We start from the raw sequence: 19,879 nt of genomic DNA, 5'->3' as shown, positions 1-19,879 counted from the left end.
ACACATCCACATAAATTTAAAAAATCTTTTAAAAACCTTGTTGTATGTGTATATGCTTGTGCCTGAGTGTATGTATGTGTACTTACTGTGTTCATGAAAGAACCTGCAGGGATCAGAAGAGGATGCCAGAGGCCCTGGAACTGGAGTTTCAGGCAGTTATGACCCACTATGTGGGGACTGTATTCAGATAGATCCACCACAAGAACAGTAACTGCTCCCAGCTGCTCACCCATCTCTTCAGTCCTATGCTGGCTGGCTTTATGCTCCAAGAGCCAGGTTTATTTAGTACTTTAGTGTGGAGTGTAGTTTGAGTAGTTTAAACTAGTTTTTCTTCTGTATCAAACTGATCAATATAACCAGCTGAATTCTATTGTCTTTCTTACAGGTTAGTGTCATAAACTCAACTTTTATTCCCTGAACTATGTGAATGGTTTTGTAGCCAGCCAGTTTCTTTCTGAATCTTTCCTATCATTTGTATCTAAAACTTACATAGTCATGTATTTAGTTATGTGTATATGGGATCAACTCAGTCCTCCTATCAGCAAAAACATCACTCAACTTATTTATTGAATATAATGAAGATAAAACAAGCTATTGTTGGAATATTTTGTTTTAATCACAGACATTGCTATCCTGTGATCACCATCTATTTCTGTCTTGGCATGAAGTGTAATTGGTTAGAAATGAAGGTTTCAGATTTCAGGGGCAGGTCTTAAAGCATAACGTTAGAGACTGTGCTGTAGGGGAAACAACAGGAATTTCTGATCCACACCATGGACACCTTTAGGTATTTTTTTTCCTTCTAGAAATATTAAGGTATAAAACATAAATACCCTCTTAAAATTAATTTATAAATGCAACTGTGCCAGACAATACTGTCCTGTAATTTTCTTGGCATGGTTGAAAATAACACTTGTCACATTCTTAGTGGTGCTGGGATCAACCCTTACCATATACCTTTCAATGCCTGTTTGTTATATTCCATTATGTACCATAACCAGTTCCTGTTGGTAGCCTTTTGTGTGTATCCAGTTTTTGCTATATGGATGATACTATGATGAAATTCTTGTAAACAAATGTTACCATATTTCCCAAGTATACCTTTAGGTAAATTTCTTGAAATATAACAAATGCACATAAAAATGTTATAATCATTCCAGATAGTATTCATTCTGGAGTGAGCACACTAATATATAATCCATGCAACAATGAATTTACAGTTCTTACTCTCACTGCTGTGAATACTAACAAATGTAACCATTTATGTCAGTTTGGTAGGTTATGCATGGTTAATATAGGTGTAAATTCATGTGTGCCTTTCTCTTACTATATATCTCAAGAAATAAAAATAAAATCACAGAACTCCTACAAACCTACAAGAACAAAAAACAGTTTTCTAGCCTCTCTAGAATAAATGACACTGTATTTTATATAAAAAACTACAGCTTGTATAAAAGATGTTTTTTTTCTTAAAGATTTATTTATTTATTATATATGAATATACTGTAGCTGTCTTCAGACACACCAGAAGAGGGCATCAGATCTCATTGCAGATGGTTGTGAGCCACCATGTGGTTGCTGGGATTTGAACTCAGGACCTCTGGAAGTGCAGTCAGTGCTCTTAACCACTGAGCCATCTCTCCAGCCCAATAAAAGATGTTTTTAATAAACATTCGTTTCCCCAGTCAAAAAGCTACCAAGTTCAATCATACTCAAATGTTAATTTGCTATACAATTAAAGTTCAAACTTACTTAAAGATTTATTATCCATCATTGTAGAAAATAAACCAGGCATTCAGTATTCTCACAAGTAACAAGGAAAGCGACACTTGAATAAATGTACCATGCATTGCTTACTTGTTAAGCCTTGCATTTATAATGGACAGATGGTTTATCATTAATAGTAACTGGTCTTTTGTTTTTTTAGAAGATACCAAATTCAGTTACAGAAGTAAAATATTCACATGTACTGTTAAAATGTGCTTTCTTCTTTGACATGTTAATTATATCCATCACCCTCTAACCTCAGGTCGTCCCCTCTCACCTTCATGCTTTCTTCTTTTTTATTTATTTTTTTAACTTTTAAATAACTTACTGAGTCCCATGTGTACTTTTAATAGCTTAAAAAATCCACTTGGAGTTAATGAGATGACTCTGGGTAATGGCGCTTGACATGCAAGCCTGGCGACCTGAGTTTAGCGGAAGGAGAGAACTGACTACAGAATTGTCCTCTGAGCCCACAAGTATGCTGTGGTGTCCACACAGCTCCCTCACCCACCCCCATTTACCACTACTAATAAAGGTTTTCTTTTTTAATCCAGTTGAATCTGAACATAGCGGGCCTTACTATGATCTTAGCAGTAGAGAGACTGAGGTAGTAGGATTGTGGATTTAAGGCCAGTCTAGGCAGTACACCTTGTTTCTAAAAAGAAAACAAGAGAAAAATAATAATGATAGCAACTTTATGTTTTGGTCAGCTGTGGTTTCTGTAATGGTCTCCATTAGTTTCAGAGAGATGTTTCCTTGGTAAGGGGTGAGTACTATTCTTATCTGAGTATAAAACAAATATTTAGAATGTAGTTAGGGAATGTGCTGGTTTAGTAAATGGGTAATTTTATGTTCCCTTCCAAGGTCCATGACTTTGCCAGCACTGGATACTTGGCTAGGTTTCCATACCAGGTGTGATTTCCCTCTTGCTGAGTGGACCAGTTAGTTAGAGAACTGTTGGTTACTGCCAAGGTATGTGTTGTACCACTCTTGCACCCTTAGGATTGTTGTAGCTCATAGAAGTCATACCTAGGTAAGGCTATCAGTCGTATCCCTCCCTTGGAAGCTTGCGTGGTGCCTTCTGATACCATGAAAACCAGTTCTCAGGGAGTAGGCATCAAGATCATTTCAACCTCTTGGCCCTGTGTATGAAGTGTGTGGTGTCTCCAGCCAAAGGGACTTACCTTTCACATCCAGGCTGGGGGCAAAGAAGGGCAATAGTGATAGCAGATTGGTTTTGGAGTCTTGGAAGATTCTGACCAACAACTCAAAAAGGGCTTTTCACACCTGGTGTAAGGCTTTGTTAGATGCTCTGTGGTTCTTAGAGGGAGCATTGTCAGCCCAGCAGGAATGTTTTCATTTAAATTAGAGATGTATATTATATACTAACCTGCATGTATTATAGGAAACTTGGGTAGATAGTCAATAGTATGACTCACAACCTAGAACTGACCTTAATACATGCATGTGATCAAAATGGTATAAAAGCATAAAGGAGGAGGGGGGATGGGATAGGGAGTTCTAGGGAGGGTAAATGGGGAAAGGCGATGACATCTGTATTGTAAATAAATAAAATATCCAATAAACAATTTAGAAAAAAAGATCTCTTCAGCCACTCTTGCTGTCATTTGCCTCCTTTCCTTCTCCTCATGTCCCCACCCAGCGTGCTCATGCAATGCGTTTCCCTTCTCTGCTGCTCTCCCCACCACAGTGGCTCTTTCTGCAGTTACTCACATCTGAGTGTGTACTCACAGCAGAAGATTTGCAAGTAGGAGCATCAGATGAAAGCATGTGCCATTTTCTTTCTGGGTCTGGGTTCTCTCCCTCAGTATGATCTTTTCTGATTCCACACCCAGTGCAAAGTTGACAGCTGAATAGTATTTCATGGTGCGTGTGGACCACGTTTTCACTGTTTGTTAGTTGAAGTATATTTAGGTTGTTTCCACTTTCTAGCTGTTGTGACTAGAGAGACAGTAAACATGGCTGAGCAGGTGTCTGTAGAGGCTCATGGCTGAGAGGAGTGTGCCGAGGAGTGGTGTACCTCAGCCATACGGTAGATTTATGTTTAGCTTTTTGAGGACTTTCCATGCTCACCCAGAGTCATTACCAGTTTGCAGTTTCACCGATACTAAAAGAGAGTTCCCCTTTTTCTACATCCCTCCACCATTGCTGGCTGTTCTGTTGATCTTTGCCATTTGGATTGGGGTAAGGTGAAATCTCAAAGGTTTTTTTGATTTGTATTTTCTAAGGATGAGTAGTTTTGAGATATTTCTTAGTCAAATTTTTCCTTCTTTTGAGAACTCTCAATTCAGGTTCCAGGCCCACTGGGTTGTTTTTGTTTTTGTTTTTTTTTAAATCTGTAATTTGATTTTTTGACTTTTTTTGTTTGTTTTTTGTTTTGTTTGCTTTTTCATATAGTCTGAATATTAATCCTCTGTCAGATGTATAGCTGGCAAAAATTCTCTCCTGTTCTGTGGTCTTCCTCTTACCTGGTTGTTTGTTTCTCAGAGCTGTTTCAGAAGCTTTTTTTGTTTCATGAAGTCAGGCTTGTCACTTGTTAGGTCTTAGTTCTTGGACAATTGGTCCTATTCAGAAAGTCCTTTTCTATACCTATATCGTGTAGGGTATTGCCTATATTTCCGTCCATTAATTTCAGTGTCTCTGGTTTCAAGTCTTTGATCCATGTGGAGTTAGTTTTTGTGCGAGGTGATAGATATACGTCTAATTTAATTCTTCTGCATGTGGATATCTAGTTTCCCCAGCAGTACTTGTTGACTATACTTTCTTTTCTTCAATGTTTGTATTAAGCATCTTTGTGGAGTATTAAATGGCAGAAGTTATATGTACTCATGGTTTGTTCTTCAGTTTTGTATTATTACTCTGTTTATATGCCAAGGCCATATTGTTTTTATTACAGTCAGCCTCTAAATTCTTCATAAATGTGAATCTCCACCCAAATGGAATTTTTAATAAGTTTTTTCACTATACTGTTTTCTAACATATACGACCAAAAATACTCATGCTTTTCATTTATCTTAGACTACTAGAGATTCCTTGTGTTCTTCAAAATTAACTTCTACTCATAGCATTTCAGATGACAAGGTAGAACAAAACTCCGTATATTTCTTGGACTCTGTTGCTTTATAGATCCTTAACACTAACGCCTTTCCTCTTCAAAAGGAGAATGCTGAGCAGAGAGAATTCTTCACCTGGGGTTGCTTTGAGGAAGAAGTTGATACGTAAACAGAGAGTGTGGCTTCTGTTAGTGGCAGGTATTATGGTATGTTCAAACCAAGCTCTGTTCCTTCCCTGTTGTGTTGCTCTTCCTTCCTCTGTTGTGGCTTGTGTCCTCCCATTCATCCCATGGTGAGTGACTTAGGTTACTAACACAGTAGCACCTAGTACACATCTAAGGATCTCTTTAGTGTTGTGTCATGGGCTGACACCACATGATACTTTGTCACTTCAGTGTTTGCTCCTTCCTTACTATTTTCTTTACAAAGCACACACACCTATCCTTGACATCTCCTGAGTTTTAACAGCTTCCTAACTGAGATATAGTACTGTGAATAAACCCAAAAGTCTTTGCCTTCAAGTGGCTGAGACTATAGATACTACATAAAACTATGTATGTATGTATGTATGTATGTATGTATGTATGTATGTATGTATCTGCTTAAACAGTAGCAGAGGAGGAGGAAGAGAGAAGGTGGTGTGGTGATATGTGTGCATACGTGGTATGTTATTTAGATGGGTGTGGTTTGGAAAGGCATCCCTAAGAGGTGACATTTACATGGAAACTGATTTTTGAAAATGAGTTTATGAAAGTATGGGAAAAGAAGGTGTTCTTGGGAGAGGGACCAGGAAGTATGAAGGCTCTGAGGAAGAAAAGGCTTGGGATGTTTCAGAAACAGTGTTTCTTCTGGGTGTTAGAACAAGTTAAAAGAACCCGTAAAGGAGGATGTGCTCAAACATTCTGAGCTGTTAAAACACAAAGTAAGGGACTGTTTTGAAGTAGCAGTGCATAGAATTGTGAATATATTTAGAATATGCCCCCAAATAGTTTATATATTGTCAAGGCCTTCATTCTTATAGGAAAAAGCCTTTTGTCCAGATGCCCTGACTCAGGAAACCCCTTTGGGATCAACAGCGGACTTTACACGGTATGCGGAGCATTGATGCATTCATTTGCACATTTCTCTTGACTAAGTGGCTGTGTATTAGTCATGATCAGAGATTCATGACTCATTTATTAATTTACAATCATATTACATACATTACATACATATAATGTACCTATTATACATCAGGTACATACATAATAGAGGTGAATTCATCAACAAAATAGATAAAAGTCTCTGTCTTTATGGAATGTGTGAATCCTAACCATAATCATCACGTGCATATCCCATGCATATGGAATGTATGAACTCTGACTGTGGCCCTCACGTGCATATCCTGTGTATATGGAATGTGTGAACCCTGACTGTGGCCCTCACATGCATATTCCGGGTATATGGAATGCCAAGAGGTCCCTCTTCCTTTTCCCTCTACCCCTGTTCCTCGTCTTTGGTTCCTAGGGTAGATAAGGAAGCCTCATCCTCTGGCTCAGAGGAGACAGAGGTTTGGTTCAAAGTTAATAGTGTATAGTAAAGCATCCAAACCACATTTATACTGGCTCTCTTTGTGTTTTGAACATTTGTAGTAACTTTACTCTCTTTTCATTTCCAGAGAAGAGATAGTTGCTCATCTCTGATGCTCTGATAATTATGTGACATCAAATATAATTGTTACAATTTATAAATTTTTATATTTTCCAATTTAGCTTTCTTCGTCTCAATTTTTCTTTTCAAGTTTAATAACCTTTTGAATTTTTTTTTTTGTACTATCTCTATACTCACCTTCCTCCAGCCCCATACTGGCTCCTCTTTTTTGGTTGTCCAACAGCATGTCAGAAAGACATAAAAGAATTGAATTTGTGGGAACTGCGTGTGAACTAGTATAAAGTTTGTATTACTTCATAGTTGGCAGTAGATCTTGCCTTCTTGGTGACATGCAGTTTAACCAGCTTTGATTACAGTAACATTATGGGTGTTTACTCTTGTAGTAAGTCACTCTTTTCCCACAGTCTTCTTACATCACTAGACAGATTTCTCCTAGTGGACTATAACATCAAGTTAGTCAGGGGTCTGGAAGATGACTCACTTGGTAAATGCTTTCTGTACAAGTGTAAAGACCTGAGTTCAAATCCCCACTACCCCTTGAAAAGGCTGACACAGTGGTACATCCCTATAATCCTCAGGCCAGGGAGCTGGAGACTGGAGGGTCCCTGGGGCTCTGGCTGCTTTGTCTTGCCAAATTGTTGAGCTCCAGGTTCAGTAAGAAACTGTTTCAAAAAATGAGATGGAATATGATTAAAAGAAACACCCAACATTGCTTGCATCCACAGAGAGGCCCATATGTACACATGTACATATACACATATACGCACATGAACTCAAGTTTATGACAGAAAATAGAGTATTATTAAGAAATTACCTGAGCTGGGCATGCTGGTGCATGCCTGTAATTCCAGACCTTAAGTGGTTGATAGAGGGGAATCACAAGTTTCTGCACAGCTAAGGCTACAGAATTGAAACTTGGTCTCAAAAAACAAACAAAGAAGAAAAAGAAAGTGCATATTTTAAAAACATGAATACGATTGTGTTTTTACTTTAAAAGTTATATTTATTTAATTTATTGATATATAATTAGTCCATAAACTCCAGAATGTTTAAGTATAAATTGCAAAAAACTGTATAGAAATGGTTGAAATTATGAAGAATATGCTTTTAATGTATTTATAAATAATCAAACCTAAGCTTGTTTTCTGCGAATGAAGAAAGAGGGTAGATAACTCAACACTGGTTACACAGAGCAGGTCAAGCCCTGATTTGACTGGTATGTCTTGTCTGGGTTTCAAATATATTTGGAGCTTTGAACTGTGTAGTATAGAGATAGCACCTTTGATGTGATATTTTTGCTTTCTTTTTAAAGTACAGGACATGTTTGAAGTTGTAGACATGGTTTGTTCATGGGCATCACTCTGCTTGTTTACATAATAGTGAGATGTCCTGGGGCAAGAATGTTTTCAGCCTGGCATCTGATAAAAGCTGAAGCGTAATGTAACAAAACCAACAAGTACAAGATAGGGACGTAAACATAGTCAGGTCTTCTGTTGAAACGAGAGCTCTCAGGACAGGGAACACGTTACAACAGGAAAAGCAAACATGTTGGATGGAGTTCACTTAAACAAGGTGTGAATGTTGTAGGATTTGGAATTTGAAGGTTTGTTTTACAGTAACTAGGTCCATAAATTAAATTAGTGGGTAGGAAGGAATATTGTTTGTCAGATAGCATCTGAAAAGCATAAATACTGAAATGTGATGCTCCCCTTTACCAAAACCATTTGCCAACCCTAAAATATTAGATTCATACACATGAGTCTGGGGGATCCTCGTTCCAGATGGGATGCTATAATTGTAGTGTACACTTTCCCATTCCCACGGGCTGTAGCGCTGAGAAAACCTGGATAGTGTTGGTGAGTGTGCAGTAGCAGTTGAGAGGAGACCTGAGGGAGAAGGAGCACAAGGCTGTGAGTGTGTCTTCCGTGTCTCCTGCCGTTGGTACCAGGCCAGGTCTCTGCAGAGCCTGAATTCAGGCAGTACACATGAGTGCAGCCCCAGGCTGTATTAGAAACTCCTGAAGATTAAAATGGGGACTACTGATAGATGGAAGAGTCAGAGAACTTGAGGATAGATCATAGAGTTAGTCAGTCTGGTAAATAGACCCTCCCCCTAGAAAAGACAAAGTAAAGGAGATTTCATGGAACAATGACAGAAGATCAGAGTTTCCTGTCAGTGGAGCCCCAGAAGGAAAGAAGGAAGCATTGCATAGAAGTTAACACAGGACTGTGGAGAGGTAAGAACTTCTGTGCCTAGGCTCACAGCAGAGGGCAGCTACTCTGGAAGACAGCTCGCTGCTGTGTTACAGAGCTAACCATACACTGGCTGGACTGTATGGTACGGCCCAGCTGCTGTACCCAAGGGTTTACCCTACAGAAATAAACCTTCTGAAGTGAAATTAAATCTCAAATTCACAGATATCTGAACATAGAGATTTACATGTCAGTCAAGTATACGGTACCTGAAATATTTAATGACCAGAAGTTTTTGTTTGTTTTGTTTTTTGTTGTTTTTTTTTTTTTTGAACAAGTTTGGTATATTTGGAGACTTTGCTAGGTAAGTTTCCATAACCTGAAAATCTAGAATGTTCCAAAATGCAATATTTAAAGCATCTTCATTTTGATGGTCCAAAGTTTCAGATTTTTTAGTTGGGTGTGATTGTGTATGACCTGTAATCCTACCTAGCACTCAGAAGACAGCATAGTAAAAGAGTCTTTGAGAGGTTAAGACCAGCCTAGACCAGCCTAGGCCACATGATGAGTCCATGCCCCTCAGGAGTGTCCGTCTGTCTCAAAAGAAAAAAGATTTTGGGGCATTTCAGAACTTATTTTTACTTTTACTGTTTTTGAGACGGAGTTTTTCTATGTAGCCCAAATTGACCTCAAAAGACTGTTTCATCTGAAATTGTGTCTGTGCTCCTGTTTCTTTTTCCTGCCTCGGCTCTCTGAGATCTGAGCTGCAGGAATGGACTGCCATGCCTGGCATAGGAAGGAAGGGCTTCTGATCACATCCACAACCTCTTGTGTGGGAGTCCAGCCTTGGACCAACTCTGCAAACACAGCTCCATGTTTTACATTGTGTGCTGCTCAGCCTGTAACTGCAAAATAAACCCATGCATGCCCTTTTAGATGGACTAAACCCTTCTCTGGTACTTTCATGCAGTGTGACTCTACTCAGAAATAAAAATTATAAACTCTTGATAGACACAGAGGTTCAGATAAATTTTAAAAGGTTGCATATAGACATAAAAAATACAGTCAACAAAAAGAAAACAAATTGGATTTCATGAAGATTAAAACTTGACACTATAGTTAGTATAGAGGGGGATTTTGCCACTAAATAATAAAAATGTAACTAAGTTTTAAAGTGAACCAAGCTTCAAATACATCTGCTTCCAAAGAAGACATATAAATGACCAAAGGCAAAGAAGACATGTTCAGCAGCAAGCCATCAGGAAAGTACTGGTTAAAAATCACAGTGGGACACCGATTTACGCCTTTTAGGATAGCTGTTGTCGATGTGTGTAAGTGCATAAAATAAGTATTGGTGAAAATGTGGAGAAATGAGCTCTTACAGATTGCTAGTGAGAACATGAAATACTTCAATCACCGTCAAACAATGTGTCAGTTCCTTGAACGGCTAAATAGAATATTCATTTGCAGTTCTGTTTCTAGATATGTGGTCAGAAGAACAGAAAGGAAGTGTGTCTTCGTGAGTGCAAGGGAGGACAGAAGCTGCTGTGTGGATGCTTGGAACAGAATCAGGGTCCTCTAAAAGACAAGTGCTTTCAACTGCTGAGCCACCTCTACAGCCCCTGGGTTCTGTAATTTTAAATACTGAACAAAAGACAATTGTTTACTAGGGAAATATGTGTACATAAAAGGGTATTTGAAAAATAGTGTACGTAAGAATATAAAGATAACTCAAAACTCCTGTAATCACTGGTAATACCTCCACACTCCTCATTACTGCCTTTCTCCAAGCATCTACTATTTTGGTTTCTGTGTTCCTATTACATACTGAGTTTGGCATCTTTAACACTGTATCTTAAACCCTTTCCTATGTCATAAAAACTCTTGCAAAGAATTTTAATAACTGTTTTATAGTTTCTTGTGATAAATATATCATAATTTATTCAACCTTATTCCTTTTGTTGGGCATTAGATTGCTGCTAGTGTCTCATTGCTATTAAATTGCTTCAGTGAACATAAATTTTCATTTGTCGTACATACAGAATATATTCTATGTCTGTGCATAAATGAGTAGTTTATTGAAAATAAGTCTGCATTTATTGAAATTGAAATATTTTTTCCCATTCACTGCTTCCAGCTGTGCCCAGTACAACTTCCCCTCTGTTAGGCATAAGCCAGTTAGGCAGATATGGCTTTAAGGGCTGTTAGTGATTTGAAGAGCAGTTTGTCTGGTTTCTAATGCCAGTCTTGTATCTAGAGACTTCCTTTGCATTTAGAGGCAGGCTTTTATGACTTTTTATGACTGAAATCAAGAGGGTTACTAGGTTCTCAGCCTTCTCTTGCTTTAGACCTTGGTGTGCATGGGCCTAAGCTACCTTTCTTTGCCTCCAGCACCTCTTTCAGGCCTAGTCACTCCATGCTCTGGGTATAGACAGGCCTGGCAGTGTGTGTGGAGGGGAAGGTGGGATGCTTCTGCTTATCTGAGAGTCACTGGGGATTGTCGGTGTTTTCCAGCCATCCCCTGATGGAGTGACCGCCACATAGCACATTCTACTAGCAGGCGCATCTCGCAGGGGTCTCAATCTCTACAAGTGCGGTATCTGGAACCTTACCATCCCTCCTAACTTCCGATTCTACTTGAATTGGTAGAGAAGGCAGTAGGGTGGCCTCAGCTATTGGTATCTTCTTACATGTAAGATACAGGACGCTGCATTTTCTATTTTTGTTTCCAGATTTGGACCCTGTTATCAACCCTATCGAGCTTGTTTTCAATGCACACATAAAATTTACAACGGCATTTGAAACTGTTGCTAGAAAATTTTCCTACCATTATTTTTAAATTGCAATGCAATTCTTAGCCAAACAAAACATATTTTGCCTCATCTGCATAGTAGACATATAATAATAAGCTAAAAGTCTAATGGATTAAAAAAAAGCCTAGTGTTCTAAAAAAAAAAAAAAAGCAAGTAAAATGGCACAAACAGAACCCTTTCTTGCTCTGAAAGACAGTAATGGTTGTTTTTGCTCATTCACGTCGTAAATGTCTCTCCGTTCTGTTTTCAGTGCCATAGACCAGCAAACTTGACTCTGGGCAAAACCCAGCCGTCCACCTGGTTCTGTGAGGAAAGTTTTGTTGGAGCACAGCTGCACTCATTTATGCACTGCCTTAACTTGTTTTGTCCCAGCAGCTGCCTTGAGCAGTTGTAACAGAGCCCATTTGGCTTGCAAAGCCATACGTATTTACTATGTCACCATTTACAAAGAAAGAGTGCCAAGTCCTGTTTTTATGTACTTCCTCCAGAATTCTTTCTAAAACAAATAAGATACGGGGTTCATCTGCTTGGCAACACTAAGTCATCTCTTACTGTTGGTAACATAAACCCTGAAGCCTTTGGTTTTAATTCTCATTGCAATCAATCTCAAACCACTTTATTAATACAAAATTCTCTATTTCCTTACCTTTTCATGGTTAAAACACAAAGGCCAGTTTTAAAAGTAAGGCTCCTGGATTTATTTTGTTGAGCCCAAATAGTGGTTTAGTTTTACTGAAATTAGTGTTTTAAAGCTAGAAGCTGTCACATGGAAGTCCAGTTTGCCACTTGTTGACAAATGAGGACTTGAAATGGCACTGGTCCTGCAGCCAGTGTACTAAGAGCTAGTCTACATTTTAGAATAGCAGCCTTCCACCTCTTCGTGAACATCAGCATGCACACCCCTTCTCCTCAGTGATGCTGTTCTCTGATCTTGTCACCTGACCCACCTCCTCTTTGTTCCTAGAGCATCCCTTCTGTTGTCGCAAACTCTTCATCCTTTAAGAGTCCGGTTTGTTGTAAAGTGTGTCAGTCACCTGTTCCTCTCTGCCCTCCTGGCACTTACTCATCTAATTAGAGAGGCTCATGTGACTAGACTGCAAGTCCCTGTACAGTCACTTTCCTCTTGTCTTACAGCAGACTCATCTGCTTCTCACACCACTCGCATGTCATAACTGTTGGGATCACCAGCCACTGAGTGGTGGGAGTGGAGGGCGTTTTCCTCTGTACTCACCTGCCATATAGGCTTAGACACGTGTCTTTAGGGCTACTTCTCACATGCCTGTGCTTTTGGCGTTTGCTTTTACTTTATTTTTGAAACAGGGCCCCACTATGTAGTCTAGGATGGTCTAGAGTTTGCTGTGTAGAACAAGCTGGCCTCAAATTAATGATCCTGTTGCCTCAGCCTCCCTAGTGTGGGATTACATAATGAGCCTCCAGTCCTGACTTGTGCATGCCTTTGAATAAAATGGTTTTGTTTTTCTGCTTCTCGGCTTTTAATATTAAGTGAGGGATAATAATATCTGTTTTATAGAGTTCTTAGAAAAATGAATGAATCCGTGTAGATGCTTAAATGCTTAACCAAAAGTAAGATCCCTTTAAATGGGGTTATGTGATCAATTCTTGTTCTTACAACTTTACTTTCTGTTCTGCAGAGACGTGTAGTTAACCTTTCCCTCCGTTTACACCATTATGGGTCATGGGAAGTAAATGCTCTCTGTTAAACCACACTTGATTTAATTCTAGAATATTACATTTGGAGGGGGTTTTGGAGGTCAGATGGATAAAAAGTGCTTACCCAAGGTGACAGACTTCTGCAGATCCCAGTTACAGGTCACCAGTCTCCTGAATAGAGAATCACCTAAAGATTATAGAATGTTATCAGAACTGTATTAGAAACTATTGTCACAAAAGCTGGCCACTCTAAAAATATCTATTTCTACATTATATGTGGGTGGGTTTTTTGTTTTGGTTTTGGTTTGCCTGTGTGTACGTCTCTATATAACATAAATGCAATGCTCCTAGAAGCCTGAAGGGCATCAGATCCCCTGGAACTGGAGTTATAGGTGGGTAGAAGCTTCCTATGGGAGCTGAGAACTGGAGCTGGGTCCTGTGGATGAGCACCTGGTGCTTTCACTGCTGAGTGACTTTTAAGTCAACGTGTAATCAAACTTGAGATTTCCCTTTTTTTTAAGGTGCAATAAAAATCTATAAATGATATTACTTTTATTTATACATTATGTTTATGTGTGCATACACAAACATGCCATAGTATACTCGTGGAGGTCACAGACATGCCATAGTATACTCGTGGAGGTCACAGACATGCCATAGTATACTCTTGGAGGTCACAAACATGCCATAGTATACTCGTGGAGGTCACAGACATGCCATAGTATACTCGTGGAGGTCCCAGACATGCCATAGTATACTCGTGGAGGTCACAGACATGCCATAGTATACTCGTGGAGGTCACAGACATGCCATAGTATACTCTTGGAGGTCACAGACATGCCATAGTATACTCGTGGAGGTCACAGACATGCCATAGTATACTCGTGGAGGTCACAGAACAGTCTGTAGAAGTCAAGTCTCTTGTTCCACCATGTGCAAGAAGTTCAGTTCCTGAGGACTGAACTCAGGTTATCAGATTTGGGAGTTAAGTATCTACCTGCTAAGCCTTCTCACTGACCCTAATTTATAATATACATGGAGAGAGGGGGTAGGGGGAGGAGATAAAATAATCTGACAATAAATGATTGTAATTCTTTCAAATGGGAAATTAAATTAATTTTAAAATTATACCATCTTTTGCTGTAGAATTTTCATACTCCTCACTTTAATGGTTATATCATGAAATGATTAGACAACTGTACAAAAACGCTACTCAATATTTGTTGATCAGAAATCCATCAGGATACATTAGGGAACTTTTCAGTTTGACATATTATTGTTCCCATTTTTACAGGATTTAGGGTATCTAATACATTATACTATAGCTACTCGATCAATCTGTAATCATTAAAAAATAAGTTGACCTCTAAGGTGTTTCATAGAGATAAAATGTCTTTAAACTTAATGATATACATAAATCATTTTATCAGGTATGATACTGTACACTGACTTAAAGGTGTTTTGTGTAAAACTGTAATTCTGGAAATCTACCTATTATTTTCTTATAAAGATATATACTATTTATGTATTTTTGGCTTGTGGCAGTTAATTTTTTGTCTGTGATAATTTTTAGCCCCGAGACTTTGCTTTATATGCTAAAATTTTAAAAGACTAAAAACTGAACCAGCAAAATGGGGTGTCAGAATTTCTATTTTCTAGTCATCTACCTCAAAAACTAGCAATAGACAAGCCCTCTCTGAGAGTGTTTCCTATAGAGCAGTGTAAATGTCATAGCTTTGAATAACAATCTGTCTTTGGTTTGCTCATATTACACTTAAAATACCAGAAGCTTGCTGTTTCAGAAGTGTGCATGATTTAAAGTTAATTTATATCTGTTTTGCTTTTTTAACTTTTAGTCTCTGCAAAAGTAGAAATAATTTTTGCCACTGTAATCCATAGTTCCACAAAATATTCAGGCAAACTTAGTACAAGTCGCTCTCACACTGGCCCAGAAGTGCTGTTTCTTCAGGAGTCTTTCTTCTCCACCTTTCTTAAGTCAGAAATTCCTGAAGACCCTGAAAAGCAGAGGTTTTGTTTTTGTGTGCTCATAGACATTTTTCTTGAGCAAGTTTTTATGACCTGAAAAGTTGAAGACATGTTCTTGAGTATACTGATATGAAATATAGCATATACTTCTTTTTTTTGTTTTGTTTTTGTTTTTTCGAGACAGGGTTTCTCTGTGTAGCTCTGGCTGTCCTGGAACTTACTCTGTAGACCAGACTGGCCTCAAACTCAGAAATCCGCCTGCCTCTGCCTCCCGAGTGCTGGGATTAAAGGTGTGCGCCACCACCCGGCTAGCATATACTCCTTAAGCCTGGTGTCATATGCCTAACTCTGGCACTGAGAAGACAGACAGGAGGACACCTGGAGCCCACTGGCCAGCCAGCCTAGCCAAACCGGTGAGCTTCAGGTTCATCAAGAGATCACGTCTCAGAAAGTAAGGTGGAGCACAATAAAGGGAGCCATCCAACATTGACCGCTGGCTTCTACCCACACATGTGGACAGATGCACTAAGTCCACCCAGCGTGTGCTCCTCAGTTGGAGAGGATGTTCCTGGTCTGGGGATGAATGCTTGGTGTGTCAGGATGTGCTTTTGGGAAATAACTTGGAAACTGCAGGTCCTCAAATAGAAAAACTTAAAAACAGTCCACTCTGCTATATTCTATAAACTAACTCTGGACACGGGTATATAAATATGTATACGTTCTTCTAGGAGGATTATAGAGTTCCTGGTGTTTGCTTTTATAGCAGAGTGTTTTTAATAGGTCATTGCATCAGGTAAACACATTAAACATAACACCTAGAGCACACACTAATGCAGTTACCAAATTGTGATATCTGTTTCTTTCAGTTGGATATGCCAAGTGACCAGATAGCTGCCAATCTGCAGGCGGTCATAAACGAGGTCTGTAGGCACAGACCACTGAATCTGGGTGAGTAGGTTGGTGAGGAGAGATGTCTCTAAACCCCAGTGATACTTCAAAACTATGAAATACTGAGACAAAGAGTTAACGTACAAGTTTTCTAGCCGCAGTTCTTCCAGGGATTAAATAATTAAATTAAAATGTATTTTTTCCAAAGGATTCTTAATTACCTTATTCATGAATCATAAGGTTTTAGAGCAGAACGTTTTTATTACTAACAAAGAATATACCCCCAAACCTTTGTACATTTGCATATTTCTACTTTTAAATGTATTAAGGTTTAAAAGAAAACTAATTGCTTTAAAGTTACAGTGGTGCAAAATAAGAAAGAAAGCTGTTTATTAAATGGTAGTTTGAGGCCAGATGGGCTTCTTAATCATTATTTTAAAACAGAAAGGAGGTATTTTTTTGTCATAGGAGGAGAGTTATCACTTGTAATTGGCTGATTCTCTTGCCATGGGGAGAAGTACACGGGTACTGCAGTAGCTAGAACACAAGCTACTTCCATGCCTTTAGTATGCCTGTGTTCCTCACACAAACCGCAACTGTGGCTGCCTGGCACAAGCTGGTCAGGTTCTACTGACTGCCCATATAGTACAGTGCTGGGAGTGTAAGGATTTAGTTAGGAATCGAGATAGTTAAAGCACATGTTTGAACTACTTTTGCCATGTCTTAGGGTTTCATTGCTGTGAAAAAACCATGGCCAAGGCAACTATTTTTTTAATGTATTGTATGAAATTCTTTTAGAATTCTTTCCTTTTTATTTATTTGGTTTTCTTTATTATTATTATTATTATTTTACTCATTCACTTTATATACCACTCACTGGCCCCCTTCTGGTCACACCCTTCCACAATCCTTCCTCCCATTCCTCTCCCCTTCTCCTCTGAGTGGGTGGAGGACCCCTGAGTATACCTCCGACCCACCCAAATCTCTGTGAGGCTAGGTGCATCCTCTCCCACTAAGGCCAGACCAATGGCTCAGGCTCTTAAGATCAACAGTTGATAAATGGGACCCCATGAAACTGCAAAGCTTCTGTAAGGCAAAGGACACTGTCAATTGGACAAAATGGTGACGTACAGATTAGAAAAGGATCTTTACCAACCTTACATCTGATAGAGGACTAATATCCAAAATGTATAAAGAACTCAAGAAGTTAGACACAAACAACCCAAATAACCCAATTAAAAAATGGGGCACAATGGTGACAGGAGCCTGATATAGCTGTCTCCTTAGAGGTTTGCCAGACCCTGACATATACAGAGGCAGATGCTCACAGCTAACCATTGAACTGACCAAGGGGTTCCCAATGGAGGAGTTAGAGAGAAGACTGAAGGAGCTGAAAGGGTTTGCGGTCCCATGAGGAGAGCAATAATACCAACCAACCAGAGTTTCCAGAGTCTAAACCACCAGCCTGGGAGCACATAGGGAGGGACCCATGGCTCCAGCTGTGTATGTAGGGGAGTATGGCCTTGTTGGGCATAGGTGGGAGAGGAAGTCCTTGGTCCCATGAAGGCTGGATGTTGAGTGTGGGAGAATTCGAGGGTGGGGAGGTAGGAGTGGGGGGGATAGGTGGGGGCACATCCTCATAGAAGCAGGAGGAAGGGGGATGGGATAGGGGGTTCCTGGGTGGGGGGTGGGGAGGAATGGGGTAAAGGGATAACATCTGAAATGTAAATAAAATATCCAATAAAAAAAGAAAGAAAAAAAATGGGGCACAGAGCTAAAGGCAAACATTTAATTGGGGCTATCTTACAGTTTCAGAAGTTCAGTCCATTATCATTATGGTTAAGTAATATGGCAGTATCCAGGCAGACATAGTACTAGAAGAGCTGAGAGTTCTACATCTTGATCTGAAGGTAGCCATGATAAGGCTTTCTTCCACACTGGGTGGAGTTTGAGCATAGAACCTTAAAGCCTACCCCCACAGTGATGAATTGTCTCCAACAAGGCCACACCTCCAAATAGTGCTGCTTCCCATGGCCAAGCATATTCAAACCACCACAGCCATCCTGGAGAAGTAAGCATATTGGTGATTGAATATCCTATTTTTAATTCTTTTCATCCAAAACACCACCACAGACATTGAGTATATACAGATTCTTTTATTCCACAGGGAACTTTGCCCTTCTGTGATAGCTAGAGAAGAATAATGGACAATAAATTCTCTAAAAATTATTTTTCTCTTTCTGCCATTTTAGATGAAGCCCCTTAACTGTTATTAGGAATAGTCTTTTAATTTGTGGAGAATTTTATCAACTGTTTGGTAACTCAGTGTTACTGTCTATGCTGACTGCTTTAGAGAAATATTTAGAATATTTCCATCTGATATACATTACCACCTACTCCTTTTAATGTTGACTTCATAGTAAATAAATTCTAGGTGATCATCTTCTGGAGAAATGAGTCACTAGTGAGTGTGCGTCTCCAGGACCGCTGTCTAGGGCAGTGAGCTGTCCAGGACAGCAGTGTTGGAGTGTGCCAGCTTTCCTATGCCTGTGTGTCTGACCCACAGGGCTCTGTGTGAGAAAGTCACAGGTGGCTCTGATCTTTGTTCTAGGTCCGTTTGTGGTACGTGCCTTCCTTCGTAGTTCAACCAGTGAAGGTTTGCTACTGAAGATTGACTCACTGTTACCCAGAGAAGCTAAAACTGAAGAAGCTGAAACTGAAGAAGCTGAAACGGAAGAAGCTGAAACGGAAGAAGCTGAAACCACAGAAGCTGCCTAGAAGTGTTATATTGTGAAATTATTAGGGGGATGTGTATGTCAAGAAACAACAGAGATATCTACAAAACTATAATTTCTCGTTTGGCTCCTCGTGTTTTTTTTTTCTTAATCAGTGCATTTAGAAGTAAATTTTAACACAATTTTTTTTTTTACAGTTTCAAAAATAAGGAAAAAAATGTCAGTTTCTAAAAATCCTATTACATTTCCTTCTTAAATTTTTTTTATTGTTGTTTATGTTTTTCTGGTCTTGGATCCTGTCACATTTTCTTTTTTTCTCCTCTCATCCCCTCTTTATTTTATTTATTTTACTATTTTTCCCTTTATTCACTTTACATCCTGATCACAGCCCTCCCTTCCTCCCCTCCTTCATGTCCCACCCTCACACTCCTCCATTGCCCCCTCCCCTTTTCTTCCAAGAAGGGGAGGCCTCCCCATGGGTACCAAACCTGCCCTGGCAAATCAAGTCAAAAGAGGACTGGGTGCATCCTCTCCAACTGAGGCCAGATTAAAGAAGGCAGCCCAGTTATGTGAAGGGGATCCAAAAGGAGGCATAAGAGTAAGCCCCTGCTCCACTTGTTTGTTAGGGGATCCATGTGGAGACCACACTGCACGTCTGCTACAAATGAGTAGCCAGCCCATGCATGTTCTTTATTTGGTGGTTCAGTCTCTGAGCCCCCATGGATGCAGGTTAGTTGATTCTGTTGCTCTTGCATCCTTGACCCCTCCAGCACCCTCAATCCCTCCTTAGCATCAGTGTTCTGTATTTTGGTAGAATCCAGGTCTAGAAGCAGATTCCAGTTTTGTAACATTCCTTCAGGAGACATGTCCATATGAAGTAATAGCAGCATCTTCATTCCCACCAGGCGGTAGCACCAGCCAGGCTGTTTGCTTCTGTGTGTGGTACTGGGGTTGGGGGGGGGGCATGTGGAAAGTTAGGTGTTTTCCTCAGTTGCTCTCCACTTTGAATTTTGGACACTGAATGTAGGGTTCCTCAGTTTGGCTAGACCCGTCCATCCCCAGCTTCCAAGTCCTCAATATTTCAGTGGCCGGGGAAGCTCAAG

The 19,879-nt window shown here is 39.6% G+C and overlaps 1 protein-coding gene across 1 annotated transcript in view; it reads left to right on the top strand.

The window, feature by feature from the left end:
• Mrpl1 (mitochondrial ribosomal protein L1) overlaps window positions 1-18,891 on the top strand; it is a 57,131-nt gene extending 38,240 nt beyond the window's left edge. Inside the window, exons 8-9 of the mRNA XM_028784988.1 lie at window positions 16,020-16,101; window positions 18,653-18,891. Coding sequence (XP_028640821.1) covers window positions 16,020-16,101; window positions 18,653-18,819 — 249 coding nt within the window. The 3' untranslated portion in view covers window positions 18,820-18,891. The remainder of the gene's footprint in view (window positions 1-16,019; window positions 16,102-18,652) is intronic.
• The last annotated feature ends 988 nt before the right edge of the window (window positions 18,892-19,879 follow it).

Source organism: Grammomys surdaster, unplaced genomic scaffold (genome assembly GCF_004785775.1).
Source record: "Grammomys surdaster isolate TR1022 unplaced genomic scaffold, NIH_TR_1.0 125024, whole genome shotgun sequence".
Lineage (NCBI taxonomy): Eukaryota > Metazoa > Chordata > Mammalia > Rodentia > Muridae > Grammomys > Grammomys surdaster.
Note: the sequence above shows the minus strand (reverse complement) of the source record. Positions and strands in the feature narration are given on the sequence as shown.